The 15,576-nt window shown below is 38.0% G+C and overlaps 2 protein-coding genes across 2 annotated transcripts; both read right to left on the bottom strand.

Annotated features, from left to right (window-relative positions):
- Positions 1 to 1,297: 1,297 nt before the first annotated feature.
- On the bottom strand, positions 1,298 to 5,070 carry med28 (mediator complex subunit 28). Its single transcript, XM_034013212.3, has 4 exons — positions 4,828 to 5,070; positions 4,323 to 4,389; positions 4,083 to 4,195; positions 1,298 to 1,591 (listed from the first exon to the last, which is right to left on the bottom strand). The coding sequence occupies exons 1-4, from the start codon at positions 5,023 to 5,025 to the stop codon at positions 1,394 to 1,396; spliced, it is 576 nt and encodes a 191-aa protein (XP_033869103.3). The 5' UTR covers positions 5,026 to 5,070; the 3' UTR covers positions 1,298 to 1,393.
- Positions 5,071 to 6,642: 1,572 nt separating this feature from the next.
- On the bottom strand, positions 6,643 to 13,608 carry lap3 (leucine aminopeptidase 3). Its single transcript, XM_034014200.3, has 13 exons — positions 13,337 to 13,608; positions 12,772 to 12,887; positions 11,267 to 11,321; positions 10,728 to 10,833; positions 9,913 to 10,072; positions 9,515 to 9,679; positions 9,043 to 9,201; positions 8,642 to 8,766; positions 8,345 to 8,433; positions 7,852 to 7,954; positions 7,396 to 7,475; positions 7,167 to 7,279; positions 6,643 to 6,922 (listed from the first exon to the last, which is right to left on the bottom strand). Exons 1-13 carry the CDS (start codon positions 13,430 to 13,432, stop codon positions 6,736 to 6,738), a joined length of 1,554 nt encoding a protein of 517 aa, XP_033870091.1. The 5' UTR covers positions 13,433 to 13,608; the 3' UTR covers positions 6,643 to 6,735.
- Between the last annotated feature and the right edge of the window lie 1,968 nt (positions 13,609 to 15,576).

Genomic DNA, 15,576 nt, shown 5'->3' with positions numbered 1-15,576 from the left:
TAATAGTTATGACAGCTACAACATAGTTCAAATAGAGAAGGATGGGAACTGTTTCTTTAGATGTTTAGGTGTGGTTTTATATTGTTCACAAAACATCGAACAATTACACATAATGTAATAGAATTAATGTAAAGCAATATAAAAACTATATGAAATGTACATCAACTCAGTGACCCATTTTGAAAAAATGAAATTAAGTGATGGGAGTATAGATTCTTGGGCTACAGAGGCAGAAGTTCTGGCAGCTGTAGACCTCCTATATAGGCCCATACATGTATACGTAGACTTAAAGAATAAGGATTGTTTTAAATGTGAAGGCACAGTAGAAACTATTAAAAATAAGAACAATCCCATTAATCTTTTATATAACAATAACCATAACTCAGTTACTGTACTTAAAGACAATGAAACCAGAATAACATCTGAATACTGTGGCATAATTAAAGAAAATCAAAATAAATCTAAAACAGTAAAAATAAACCAGTTTAAAGTAAATAATAAAATGTAAAATAGAGAATTATGCAATTCAGCTCTTGTATTTACTTGTGTGTAAATACATTTCTGTACAACTTCAAAAATGTAAATTAAAAAACAATAATTAAGATGTTAAGTTTATTAAAAAAAAAATTAAAAAATATTTTGATCTTGTAACAAAAAATAACACTCTTAAATATAATTAGCTGGAACCAACCACTCAGATGTTGATCCCCCTCCTTCAGTTCCTGTTTGGTAGCACACTTCAATAAAGAGCTTAACCCTGATCTCTGTACTGAAACTGGGGATCAGCTAGTCCCCAACTTTGTTTGTTGCAATTGGTACTAAGTTAGTACGCAGCTGGGGATGACCCTGAGATAGTACCGTATTAGCCAGTCCGCAGCTCTGTACTAAATCTACAAGTTTGTTGCAATTGACCAGGAGACTCTTAGTCAACACATTTGCCATTTAGTGTTGATTGCTTTCCTTACAATAACCAGATGTTATAATTTTCGGCCATGTGATCCTTGTAAGCCAACTGCCAGTTTGCTATGTGGGACAGGTCAGATGTGTAAATTTCTCTTGAAGAAAGTTCTGGTAATGTCAATAATATAAATGTATACAAAACCCTTTGTTTGCCCACAAACCTATAGTTTACCTACAGAAGCTGTCTAATGGCTGTTTAATAAACAAATGCATGTAATTATATTCATTAGGGCATCTTGGAAATGTTAAACCAGACTCCATTTTAGTTTTTTTTTTCTCCATATACCAGTAATAATAATAATAATAATAATAATAATAATAATCAACAACAACAACATTTCATAGCAATAACTTTATTCTAATCTTACAAAACAGTATTCAAAATATTTACACATTGTGGAAAGAGTAAAGAAAGTAGTGGTTGCATTATAATTTAATTCTTCTTCATGGGAGCAGGAATGTTAGCTGAAGCTTGCTCCAGGTACACCAGTGGGCCCTGAGGAACTTCTGTTGGCTTTTTATGCTGCATGTTAATGTCCTCCATCACCTGCTGCCAATGACGGATTTTACTCAAGTGTTTCTGAATCAAGGCCTCCTTTCTCTGGAGTTCATTTCTTAATTCTGACACATCCTAAATAAAAGAAAAGAAACAGTCAGTTAGATCATATAACGTGAAATTAAAACACAGGGCATATATAAACAAGCCTTCTTGTATGCAAAAAAAGTGTCCTTTAGATTACTGTTTAAATGGATTATAAAGTAATTTGACTAATTAATATTATAATCAGTTATTTATACAAGATACTTATTTTTCATACAGTGCCTTGCGAAAGTATTCGGCCCCCTTGAACTTTGCGACCTTTTGCCACATTTCAGGCTTCAAACAAAGATATGAAACTGTAATTTTTTGTGAAGAATCAACAACAAGTGGGACACAATCATGAAGTGGAACGAAATTTATTGGATATTTCAAACTTTTTTAACAAATAAAAAACTGAAAAATTGGGCGTGCAAAATTATTCAGCCCCTTTACTTTCAGTGCAGCAAACTCTCTCCAGAAGTTCAGTGAGGATCTCTGAATGATCCAATGTTGACCTAAATGACTAATGATGATAAATAGAATCCACCTGTGTGTAATCAAGTCTCCGTATAAATGCACCTGCACTGTGATAGTCTCAGAGGTCCGTTTAAAGCGCAGAGAGCATCATGAAGAACAAGGAACACACCAGGCAGGTCCGAGATACTGTTGTGGAGAAGTTTAAAGCCGGATTTGGATACAAAAAGATTTCCCAAGCTTTAAACATCCCAAGGAGCACTGTGCAAGCGATAATATTGAAATGGAAGGAGTATCAGACCACTGCAAATCTACCAAGACCTGGCCGTCCCTCTAAACTTTCAGCTCATACAAGGAGAAGACTGATCAGAGATGCAGCCAAGAGGCCCATGATCACTCTGGATGAACTGCAGAGATCTACAGCTGAGGTGGGAGACTCTGTCCATAGGACAACAATCAGTCGTATACTGCACAAATCTGGCCTTTATGGAAGAGTGGCAAGAAGAAAGCCATTTCTTAAAGATATCCATAAAAAGTGTCGTTTACAGTTTGCCACAAGCCACCTGGGAGACACACCAAACATGTGGAAGAAGGTGCTCTGGTCAGATGAAACCAAAATCGAACTTTTTGGCAACAATGCAAAGCGTTATGTTTGGCATAAAAGCAACACAGCTCATCACCCTGAACACACCATCCCCACTGTCAAACATGGTGGTGGCAGCATCATGGTTTGGGCCTGCTTTTCTTCAGCAGGGACAGGGAAGATGGTTAAAATTGATGGGAAGATGGATGGAGCCAAATACAGGACCATTCTGGAAGAAAACCTGATGGAGTCTACAAAAGACCTGAGACTGGGACGGAGATTTGTCTTCCAACAAGACAATGATCCAAAACATAAAGCAAAATCTACAATGGAATGGTTCACAAATAAACATATCCAGGTGTTAGAATGGCCAAGTCAAAGTCCAGACCTGAATCCAATCGAGAATCTGTGGAAAGAACTGAAAACTGCTGTTCACAAATGCTCTCCATCCAACCTCACTGAGCTCGAGCTGTTTTGCAAGGAGGAATGGGCAAAAATTTCAGTCTCTCGATGTGCAAAACTGATAGAGACATACCCCAAGCGACTTACAGCTGTAATCGCAGCAAAAGGTGGCGCTACAGAGTATTAACTTAAGGGGGCTGAATAATTTTGCACGCCCAATTTTTCAGTTTTTTATTTGTTAAAAAAGTTTGAAATATCCAATAAATTTCTTTCCCCTTCATGATTGTGTCCCACTTGTTGTTGATTCTTCACAAAAAATTACAGTTTCATATCTTTATGTTTGAAGCCTGAAATGTGGCAAAAGGTCGCAAAGTTCAAGGGGGCCGAATACTTTCGAAAGGCACTGTATATACATTCTTTCCATTTTTTGCCATTAGTTGTTTATGCAAATGTAAGTAGCAGTGTTATTATACAGTGCCATTTAGTGTCTGACAGCAGTATGTTAAGACATTATCTTTTGTTATTTATTTATTTGTATTATTGTATTCATATTGTCCATGTAGTATTTTTAACTGAAACATAAAGCAGTGCACAGGGATCAGCCTTTCTTTGTTCAAGTTACTATACTCAATTCTGGTGCATTTTATATAACATAATAAATAAGTATAATTTATTGAGATTACATAAAATAAAAATCTTAACATATCACATTTCAGATACAATAAAAACTCTGGATGAGGCAGTTTGTTTTACTGGCAGGCTTTAAGGAGTATCCGTTTGTATCTTTGTACTTTATCATTTTTGTTGGGTAATTCTTGCTTTTTGTTTTATAGTGAGTTATCTGGCAGGCCACTGATGGGGTGGTGTTCTCATAACATTTAGTCAGGAAGACTTTCTTCTTATCCCAATGCACTGTACGCTGTTAAGAGCTACTGTACATTATTACCTTAGGAATCCCTTTATCGTCTCTCTTGATAGCTTTAAAGTGGCCTCTCTCCTGTATCTCTTTGGTGTTTTACAAAACACTGTAAAGCATTCACTCATCACCCTGCGCTATCCACGGTATTAAAACTGCAACCTTACCTCTTTAATAACCTGCTCTGGTTTCTGTACAGACAACTGTAATCGCTTCTGCAGAAAGAAGCACTCAGTCTGCCTGGCAACATCCAAGAACTTCTGAATACACTGGTCAACGCCTTAAAAAACAAAAAAAACATAATTTACATATCAAATATAAGCTAGGCATCAAGTTTAAAATGTGTGTAGTTTGTTATGCATGTTGCTGTGGTTTTTTTGTTTTACAAACAAATACACAAATCATACCTGTTCGAATTTCTTCTTGATCAGTACCATTCACATAGTCTTGACTCACAAGGGAAGCAAAACATGCCTAGAAACAAGAAATACAGCCAGTTAGCACATAGTAACATTACAAACGCAAAATCTTGGAAGCCTGGTGAATAAAAAAAAACTTTATTTTTCTTTTAGTTTCACACTACGGCCATCCTCAGGTACATTTCTGCCTAAAATCATACACATTATATACGCAAATATGGAATTACTAGGCAACAAGACGCTTCTATTGTTGGAATTAAAAGAAAACCACACAGTTGTCATTATTCCAACAGTGCTGAAACTACATGGGTAAAAACATTTGGCTGGATTCAGCGATCTTGTAATTCAAGGACAAAGCACCAGTTAAATTCCACAAACCCCGAAGTTAAAGTAATACTGCTTCACCGCTCTAAACTGTAGCACACAGTCAGATGTGTTTTGTGTACAATCAGGAAACGTCAGGTTTGGGTTTTCCCCTTGTTTCATGATGTACCTCAAACGAAGCTTCCAGATCATCCACCAGGGTGCTGTTCGGATTCCTTGGCCCGGTCGGTGCAGGAAGAAGCCCAGACTGTCCCGGTACACCCGGAGCACCGGTAGGAGGGGGCCCCGGTGGCTGCTGACCTGGAAACATCCCGCTCATTGAGGAAGCCATCTTTACTACAGCAATATGATCAGTCTGAGCGAGCATGCGCCGTGGAGCCGAGCACAGAACTACAGTCACGTGAGATGTAGCGCTCAATCATTGAGTGAACTATATTAACCAATTCAGCAGGTTTGCAAGCACACATGGGCCAGAAGAAAATCCTGATCACATCCCATTTTGATATATATATACGCCGAGAGACTAATGCATGCCTTTGTTTCATCTAGAATTGATTATTGTAATGCATTTTTTTCTGGGTTCACAAAACACATGATATCCTGCTTGCAGCTTGTTCAGAATACCGCCGCTACAATTCTGACTAAAACCAGGAAAAGTGAACATATTATCCGTTTTGTCCTCTTTACATTGGGTCACTGTACAGTATAGCATTGATTTTAAGATTTTGCTGTTAACTTACAAAGCCCTGAATGGATTAGCACCTAGTTATTTGCAGAAGTTACTGACACCGTATCTTCCAAACTGCACTCTGAGATCACAGGATGCGGAGCTGCTGGTTATTCCTAGGGTCAACAAAATCAACACGGGCTTTTTCTGTAGCGCGCCTAAATTATGGAATGCTCTGCCTTCGTTTGTCAAGGAAGCTGGGACCGTTACAGTTTTCAAGTCAAGACTAAAAGCGTACTTTTATAAAATGGCTTTCTTATCTTAGTGGGTTTTAATGTAACTTTAAAATTACTGCTTTTGTATTATGTGTATACTATTATTTAAATGGTCTGACTGTGTCAGTTGTATGTGTGACATGCTAAACAAATGTATTGTGGTTTGTTCTTTTTTTCTGCTATGTACGGTGGTGCTTTGCGATACTTTTGTATAAAAAGCGCTATATACATGCATTTGCCGTTCATTTTGCATTAATACTGCTGAGCAAGACATGACATGGTTTAAAAAAAAAAACAAAAAAAAAAACAAAACACTAAAGATGTCACTGAATTTCACAGTAGAGCAGAGTGCCTCAAACTGCTTTTCAATGGGAGGGATCTGTCCAGTCTAAAACTAGATCAATGTGATCTGAAGCTCGTATGCCATTGTGAACCCAGTAGGTGGCACTATTTACACCAACCTTAAACTAACGTACCGTTTCAGTGTAAATCAACAGATACTTTTATTTTATTTATTTTTTTGTGGTATGTGTCTCTCTGTACATTTTGAGCCACTAGTACTGTATTAAAGGAGCAATACATTTGCATTTAGCTTAACAAATCTTGCTAAAGGTTAGAATTGTGCTTTTGTTTAATTGGATTTATAGCTGTGTATGCATTATGCTTGTAGAAGTGCTTAGTAGGTACAGTATGATCTTACATATTTTTGGTGATAAATCTTGCAAAGTAAAATTTAATCCTGTGACTGGTTTCAGACATAGCTGTGCTGAGATTTCTAAACCACCAATAACCAATAGATACTTGGCTAATGCTCATCCTTCTGCATATTTGTCTTTTCACTGTACACCATGGTTTTGCTTCCGATTCTCTTACAAATACAACTGTTTGTTAAGGTAAGGTTGTGCTATAAAGTAGTAACTGCCACTTTTGTAAAGATACATTATACAATACTGTATTGAGAAAAAAAACAGTTTTCCATTGAGGCTCGTGTTTGACATTGATTTGTATGTACAAAACAGCAAAAAGGGAGGCAGAAAATACATAAATATTAAACAGTATCTATTTTTTTATTTCAAGATTACTCATGATTATGATCCAAGTAAAATCAGAAAAAAAAAACATTTACAGTATTACTTTACACATCTTTACTCAAACGAGCTGCAAATTCCACCAGCGTTCTTGTGGGCCTTCCAGACATGCCTTTGCGCAGATAGGGAACTTCCTCTTTGTTGGACATGACTCCGGCTATATCGAGGTGTGCCCAGTGCGGCGCCGTCACAAACTCCTTCAGGAAAGCAGCAGCAGTGCAAGCGCCTCCAGATCTGTCGACGGCAACAAAAGCAATTGAAAGACTACGAAAACAATGGCAACAAATACATTCAGTTCGGATGTTACGCGTATGAAAATCATTCAAACATATAAAAGGCAGCGAATTTGAAAGCAAACCGTTTTCTATTTTAAGGAGTGCATTTCATTTTGTTTTTTTGTTGTTCATCCTGACATACCTACATACTGGTGCATTGTTTACCAGTACAAATGGATCCATTTCGAGTTTGCTCTGCATACCTGCTGTATTTTCCAACGTTGTTGAGGTCTGCCAGCTGGGACTCTGTGACTTGCCGGGTGTAATGCTGGTAAAGAGGCATCCTCCACACTCGATCTCCGGTCACAACACTGGCCTAAATGCAACCCATTGCTCAATTACAAATATTATTTTACACACACTTCAAAAATCAGAAAATGTTATTAAAAAATTAAATAAAAAAGGTACTCCTAAAAATGAATCAAATTGTACCTGGTTAAGGTGATTCCATAGCCAATCTGAATTAGTGAAGACACCAGCTGCAGCAGATCCTAAGGCAACATCCATGGCACCTATAAACCAGAAGCATACAAACTTCATTCATTCAATATGTGCAGGTAAATACAACACACACAGGAGAGCTGGAATCTGGGAATTGTATTCAATTTAATTGAAACTTGAACTAAGCAGTTACTTGTCAGTAGACTGAATCACCACATAGTATCAGAAGATATTTTTTAAATTGATGTTTGTATTATTATTTTGAAATCAGACAGGCCCTTTCAAATTACAGGTCAGGGTCAGTTTCATTTTCATTGAGTGGAGTCTGAGCCTATGACACAGGGTTTATCTCTGTATCAGCATATCAACCTGGAATAGAAATAAGCAACCAGTCCATTCTACTGCAGTATAATTAAGGGTTAACTGCATTTGAAAATAAACAAATACCTGTTAAAGTTGCAGCATTCACAATGGCTTTGGGGTTGAAGCTATGTGCATAGCAGAGAGCATCTGCCAATATCAAGCGGCCCTCTGCATCAGTGTTGTCAATCTACAGGAAATTAAACAGAGAAATGCATATTACATAAAGCCATACATATTTTCTGTAGATAGAAAGTTTAAACACGAAGTACCTTTAAACAAAACTGTAAAGTGTTCTAGCTGTACTGTACATAACACAACTACCCAGGACTCGTGGCTATGCACTACACTTTACTATCTGCATATACTGAACACCTGTTACACATTGCAATAGCCAATCCAAACAGAGTAGCCTCGTTGGTTAATAGTCCAAAACTGGGAACTAAATCTATTTCTCATTATGAAGAATGTTGCTATTTCATATCAAAAGGAAACTAGAAAAATAAAAAAGCTGTGACCACACAAGAGGAAATCTGACTTGAGATAGATCATTTATTGTAGAAACATAAATCTGTATTACCTGTATTGTTTTTCCATTCTTTGCCCTCACTACATCACCAGGTTTGTTTGCACTGCCATTGGGCATGTTTTCACATAAGGGCGCCAAACCTAAAATCCAAAAATGTAAGTCCATCGCAATGAGCACATGTACAACGTTCATTTAATCAAAGTTCATTTGGCATCAAAATATAATCTATTGTTTCTATAATGCTTATGTTAATTCAGTTGTTGACTGACTTGTGTTATTATTTTTGTTGCAAGTAAAAATCTCTAATCCGTCCTGGAGTTACTTTCTGAAGCTTCAGTGTGTTCTTACCTACAATGTTGAGTGGGAGTTTTAAAGCTGCCGCTGTGACAATCGCCGCACACACAGTGGCTGCACCTCCCATATCAGCTCTCATGGCATCCATACCCGAAGAGGGCTTCAGTGAAATTCCACCACTACAACAAATCAAAAACAAATACTGCAAGGAAATGTCGATTTAAAACACAATACGTTATTAGAGGAGTAAAGGCAATATTTCTGCAAACAAGATTTGAAAGATATTTGCCGTTCCCCAGAATGTAATATCAGTTGTTATATAATGGGAATATTCAATTGATCTTTCATTTACATTGTGGATATTCGTTTTCCTCTTAAAATGATGTTGCAAAATACACTTCATGTAGTAAGACTTGGAAAGTGTACAGTTTGGAAGGGCATCAAATTGTTGTTACCTATCAAAGGTTACTCCCTTTCCCACTAGGACGAGTGGTGGTAGACTTGCGTGGGCACTCCCGTTGTACTGGATTTCCAGGAACACAGGGGGTTCATCCGAGCCTTTTGACACACTCAGAAAGGCACCCATTTGATGGTCTTCGATCCAGGACTTGGGCCTGTAATCGCCGACAGAAATACACAAAGAGTTTATGGCCATACAAAAAACAGAAAGACGGTGCTTTAAACACTTAATCAAATCAAGGGGGTCATATTACAATTTGCACCATTTTGTGAGAGGCAGATGCAACTTTTAATATTAACTCAAAAGGGTGCCTTCGTGGTTTTCTACTGCTTTGTTTTCACTTTCTTTTCACACATAGGATGGCGCAAGTACAGACCTCTTAGGCCCAACACTGAAAAGCTTGCACCCTCACCATGAGATAGAAAAGCAATGGCTGGTACACAACACAGAACAAAGGCGTTCAATACCTGATGTGCACAGTGACCTTGTCAGACACGGACTGAAGTCTTTTCTGTATGGTCTCTGCAAAGCATGTTGGCGTGATGTAGTTGGCTGGTCCCTCCATCAAATGTCGGGCCAGGTTTTGTCCTTCAGCATAAAGTAACCCTTTGCCCCAGGCTTCTCTGTCAGCGCTAGAATCCAGTGCAAACTGTTAGTTTAGCTGCAGTATCTCAATGTATTGTGATAATGAAAGTAACTTCATAGTATTACACTTTACATAAGAAAACATTTTCAAGCAAGTTCAATCAAAAACAGACAAAACAGTGGTGTCGACAAGACTTTCATAGAGGACAGGAACGGCTCAAATGGCTCACACGTTTGCCTTTTACGTTATTTTGTGGCATACTAAAACAAGTCCCAATACCTTCCATGTAGCTGCGTTTTGACCACTGTTTTCTTCTTCTGCTTCAGTTCATCATATTCGAAGAGTCCCAGAACAGCCCCCTCTGCAGCAGACTGCGGGTCTCCACAAGGATCCACCTCTACCTCAGGAATCTCCAGATCCTGGAGCTGCCTGCATCCAACTAAATCCATAACGTATGTTAGCAACTTACACCCCTCGCCACTGTGGGAAATGAAGCAAAGAGCTACTAGTATAATTATATAGATCTTGTGCTAAAGATTGTTGTTCAACAGTTTCAGCACAATAGGAAAAGTTCCACATACATGTAAAAACATGTGTGTAACATATGTTACAGAACCTACACACAGACAGCCTTAGTATATTCCCAGATTCTGATAGCTTGTTCTAAAGAATCTTATCAAGTTTCAACAAAACTGAAAAGGCAATTTTCTGTATAAACAGTATGTAAAAACTACTCCACTATATTTCCTGCTCTGGATCGAAACAGCACTGCTATAAGACATGTTAAGAGTCAAGAAGCACTTATAAACTAATTAAAAAAAATAATGTCAATCTACAGTTAGCAAGCGTCTTGTTCCAAATAGCCAATACTACAGGGGCCCTATTTAAAAGGCTATACAAAGGCAAAAAGCTAACTTTGAGAAGAATAAAACGATTGTAAAATGTATAAAACTCGAAAGAAGATTGCTGATGTCCCCTCAGAAAAGGGAAACTTTCCCACCCGAATAAAATGTGATTGACAAAACAATTAAAGGCCACTTTTCCAACATCTACCTGCAGCACTATGACATTGGCGCATAGAGACTGAACGTTACCTGACACGGCTGCTCGGATATTTTCTTTGCCAATATCCCAGTTCTCATTATTGCAAACGCCGGCTGAAGTTTTTCCCAGGCCAACAACCACCACACTTGGAAAGTCCTAAAGAGAATTAAGAGTTAAACAGGACAAGTCCTACATGGTTTGAAAAGTACTTTAGAAGTGTTAATATCACTGCAAATATGAAGTTTACCATTCAAATGATATCAGATCCGAGAAAGTGTGGCACTGGAGGTTAAAACCTTACAAATATGAGTTTTACCAACTGGTTTTAGAGATATAATTGCAGGCTAAAACATATGCACAAAATAATAGAATACAGCTGGTGTTCCAGATTTAAAGTTAATGTCAAAACATGTCATGTCCATCATGTAAAAACTAGATGTTTGGTGACCACAATATGGCTGCCCATTGGAGCAAGGTCAAAGTTACATAGCACTGCAATCAGCCTACATGTAAAACCCTGTCTGAGAAACAACAAAGCAGAGGCAAAAGGTTTACTAAGAGACAGGGATGCTTAAAGATTAGTGTTTACCTTGTGTACACCATAAAACAGTCTGCTTTTACCCTTTTTCAGGGCTGGTCCAGATCTAAGGAGAATTATATAAATATATATTATCAGAAATATCCTTAACATTATGAGGTTGTTTTTATCTGTACCAAATCAATTCCACTTTGTTTTAAGTTTCAGAAAAAATGGAATACTGTATATTGTAACCCCTGCAGTGAAAAACCCTGACAGTTCTCTCCTTACATACAGTGCCTTGCAGAAGTTTCTCTCCTTACATACAGTGCCTTGCAGAAGTTTCTCTCCTTACATACAGTGCCTTGCAGAAGTTTCTCTCCTTACATAGTGCCTTGCAGAAGTTTCTCTCCTTACATACAGTGCCTTGCAGAAGTTTCTCTCCTTACATACAGTGCCTTGCAGAAGTTTCTCTCCTTACATAGTGCCTTGCAGAAGTTTCTCTCCTTACATAGTGCCTTGCAGAAGTTTCTCTCCTTACATACAGTGCCTTGCAGAAGTTTCTCTCCTTACATACAGTGCCTTGCAGAAGTTTCTCTCCTTACATACAGTGCCTTGCAGAAGTTTCTCTCCTTACATACAGTGCCTTGCAGAAGTTTCTCTCCTTACATAGTGCCTTGCAGAAGTTTCTCTCCTTACATACAGTGCCTTGCAGAAGTTTCTCTCCTTACATACAGTGCCTTGCAGAAGTTTCTCTCCTTACATACAGTGCCTTGCAGAAGTTTCTCTCCTTACATACAGTGCCTTGCAGAAGTTTCTCTCCTTACATACAGTGCCTTGTAGAAGTTTCTCTCCTTACATACAGTGCCTTGCAGAAGTTTCTCTCCTTACATACAGTGCCTTGCAGAAGTTTCTCTCCTTACATACCGTGCCTTGCAGAAGTTTCTCTCCTTACATACAGTGCCTTGCAGAAGTTTCTCTCCTTACATACCGTGCCTTGCAGAAGTTTCTCTCCTTACATACAGTGCCTTGCAGAAGTTTCTCTCCTTACATACAGTGCCTTGCAGAAGTTTCTCTCCTTACATACAGTGCCTTGCAGAAGTTTCTCTCCTTACATACCGTGCCTTGCAGAAGTTTCTCTCCTTACATACAGTGCCTTGCAGAAGTTTCTCTCCTTACATACCGTGCCTTGCAGAAGTTTCTCTCCTTACATACAGTGCCTTGCAGAAGTTTCTCTCCTTACATACAGTGCCTTGCAGAAGTTTCTCTCCTTACATACCGTGCCTTGCAGAAGTTTCTCTCCTTACATACAGTGCCTTGCAGAAGTTTCTCTCCTTACATACAGTGCCTTGCAGAAGTTTCTCTCCTTGCATACAGTGCCTTGCAGAAGTTTCTCTCCTTGCATACAGTGCCTTGCAGAAGTGTTACACTTGTTTTCTTATAACACTCTGTATTTGAATTCAATGATTTTTTTCATCCAACCAAAAACCTCTTACAAGTTCAGTGGCTATAAAGGGGAACACAAGTTTTGGTTGTTAATACATTTTTTCTTATTAAATTTTGAAATTCACACTTACATAGCCAGAAGTTCTCTAAGCTTTCCTGACACAGATCTGTCAAAGGCCTCCCCTGCTTCTGTGAACTGCAGACTGCTATCTTCCTTTTCTTTTTCATAAACACCCAGGACAAGGCCCTGTAGGAAGAAACAAACAGGAGACCAGTTGTTTAACATGGAAGGGTTATCTTTCCATGAATACAGAAAGGGTTTACCTTCCATGCGACTTTACTAAAACGTTTTCAAACTGGGGACCACATACTTGTACATTTTCAGATGTGTGTATTTGCAAAGTTTACTATGTGCTGTTTAAGGGCACAATAAACTCGTTACACTCAAATGATTTACTCTGAAAATCCAGTAAGGCCATTATTGTATTTCTAGACAAACTAAACATTAAGAACAAACAGAGATATGTATCTATTACCTTCATTTGCAGGTTAATTAAACAAGCTGTTTGTTAATATTCTCTCTCTCTCTCTCTCTCTCTCTCTCTCTCTCTCTCTCTCTCTCTATATATATATATATATATATAAAAATTAAAAGTGTTAGTATTATTTTGTACTTAGTTGCATCGTCTCGCTTACCTTTTTGGTATTCCAGTAGTTTTGTGACAGCGAAAACAGCCTGCAGTTGTTTCTGCTGACTCCCGCTAAAATCATTTTTCTAAAAGGAAGCAACATATTTTATTGTTTTCCAAATGACCTGTCTAGTTAAAAAAAACATTAAATCAAATCTCTGATAAGGCGACCCAGTCACATGTACGCTATATGTAACTTTCATTCAAAGGTGTCGCAGTAGTCTGCGTCCGACCTCTAGCCAATGATAGTAAACAGGATAGGACAATGATGTCATAGATGGGCGGAGCTAAACAGGAACGAGTGCCTGGAGCCCAGAAATATTCGTGTTCAGATTGCATATGGGAGTCATGGCAAGGAATACAATTTGCAGCGATGGTTGGTTACTGTAGAATCGTTATATCGCATATTCGTTACAAGGTATCATTTTTTATAATTTTGTAATGCATAAGTGCTACCGCCAAAGAGTGTCTTTACTGGGTTAATACTGTACTATTGGTTATAAGTTATTGTGAAACCACGTTTTGAAATCTCACCTCTAATGTTTGTTTAAATAAACATGTTCCAAAAATAAGTGTAAGTGATTAAGTAAAATATGCAGACAAGAAGAGGTAAATAAATAAAAGAAATGATTTCAGTATTTATTACTGTATTGCTCCACACAGCCATTATGCTCATTAATGAAATCACAAACATATGACAACTAGGTAAAAAAAAAAAAAAAATTAAAACATTTCAGAACAAACATAACATAACATGTGGTCAAGTAAAATGTACATATTGCGCCCAAATATTTCACATGTACAGAAACATCGGCAGCTCTATAGGGATGAAAGTTCAGTTGTTATCATTTTTATTTTATGTATTTTATAAAAAAAAATAAAAATAAATTTTAAAAGACATTTCAGTGCATTCACATCTTCATCATGGCATCAAAGTATAAACAAGAATCACACAAATATGTACAATAACAGATAGAAAAAATGAAAAAAAAAATACACATTGCATAACAATTAAGTGCTAAAGTAAAAGAAATACATAAGATGACAGAATTGCAAAATCAATTTCTACTGTCACATAATCATAGATTGGTTCTTATATTATCTTACAACATTAGCATTGTGGGAAAAAAAAGTGTTTTTTCTACTGCCTTTTCAATTACCCTCCACTTCTGAGTGGGCTCCAATAATGGCGCCTGTAGTGAGTAACGCATTGAACCATGGGATTGATTGTCATTGCCTCCAGCTTACTGACGCTTGATTTGTATGTCATCTAAAACCGACAAAGCAAAGTCATTGTCGCACAGTTTATACTCATAAAAAATGCATTGGTCATATGGTCGTAAAATAAAAAAAGGCATGGTGTGATTGTCTGAGATTGTCGGAGTTTGTGGAACTCAATACCAATAAAATACCAATGCAGTATAAATGTATTTCATAATCTGCAAGAATTGGGTAATGTGTTGCTGTTCATAAACTATGTTTGTCAGCTGATATGCAGGCACAATTAATTCTTGAGGGAAATACTAGAAACAGTTTTTTTTTTTAATATAGTGAGAGGTTAGAACTACTTTGGAGCTAAACTTGTGTATGATGTATAACTTGTGTTTCACTTTTAAATTGTAGTTCCCTTTCAATTCGAAGATGACCGCCAACAATACTTTTGTGATATGCCTGCTTGTCAGGTATTTGCTGTGCATTTTATATCAAAGCTGCCGACAGGCCCCTCCATGGACTGACGTCCTCGGTCCCGCCTCTAGGGTTGCTTACTGGCCCCATAATTCCGGGAACTTTAAGACAGGTCAGGTTTTTAAACTCGCCTCTAAACCACAAATGAGTCGATTTGAAATCAACAAGTAAAATGGGTGTGAATTGCATGAGCGGCTTCAATACATGAGTTGAATTTTATTTTTTATTTTTTATAAATTAGTCGTTGCCAATTATTTTTTATTATTTTCTCCCCAATTTGGAAATGGACAATTATTTTTAGGCTCAGCCCACCGCTACCACCCCTGCGCTGACTCGGGAGGGCAAAGACGAACACACACTATCCTCTGAAGCGTGTGCCGTCATCCGACCACTTTTTTTTCACACTGCGGACTCACCATGCAGCCACCCAAGAGCTACAGCGTCGGAGGACAACGCAGCTGTCGGGCAGCTTACAGGCAAGCCCACAGGCGCCCGGCCAGACTACAGGGGTCGCTGGTGCGCGGTGAGCCGAGGACACCCTGGCCGACTTAACCCTCCCTC

This window comes from Acipenser ruthenus, chromosome 2, assembly GCF_902713425.1.
Source record: "Acipenser ruthenus chromosome 2, fAciRut3.2 maternal haplotype, whole genome shotgun sequence".
Classification (NCBI taxonomy): Eukaryota; Metazoa; Chordata; class Actinopteri; order Acipenseriformes; family Acipenseridae; genus Acipenser; species Acipenser ruthenus.
This window is presented reverse-complemented; position numbering and strand designations above follow the sequence as displayed.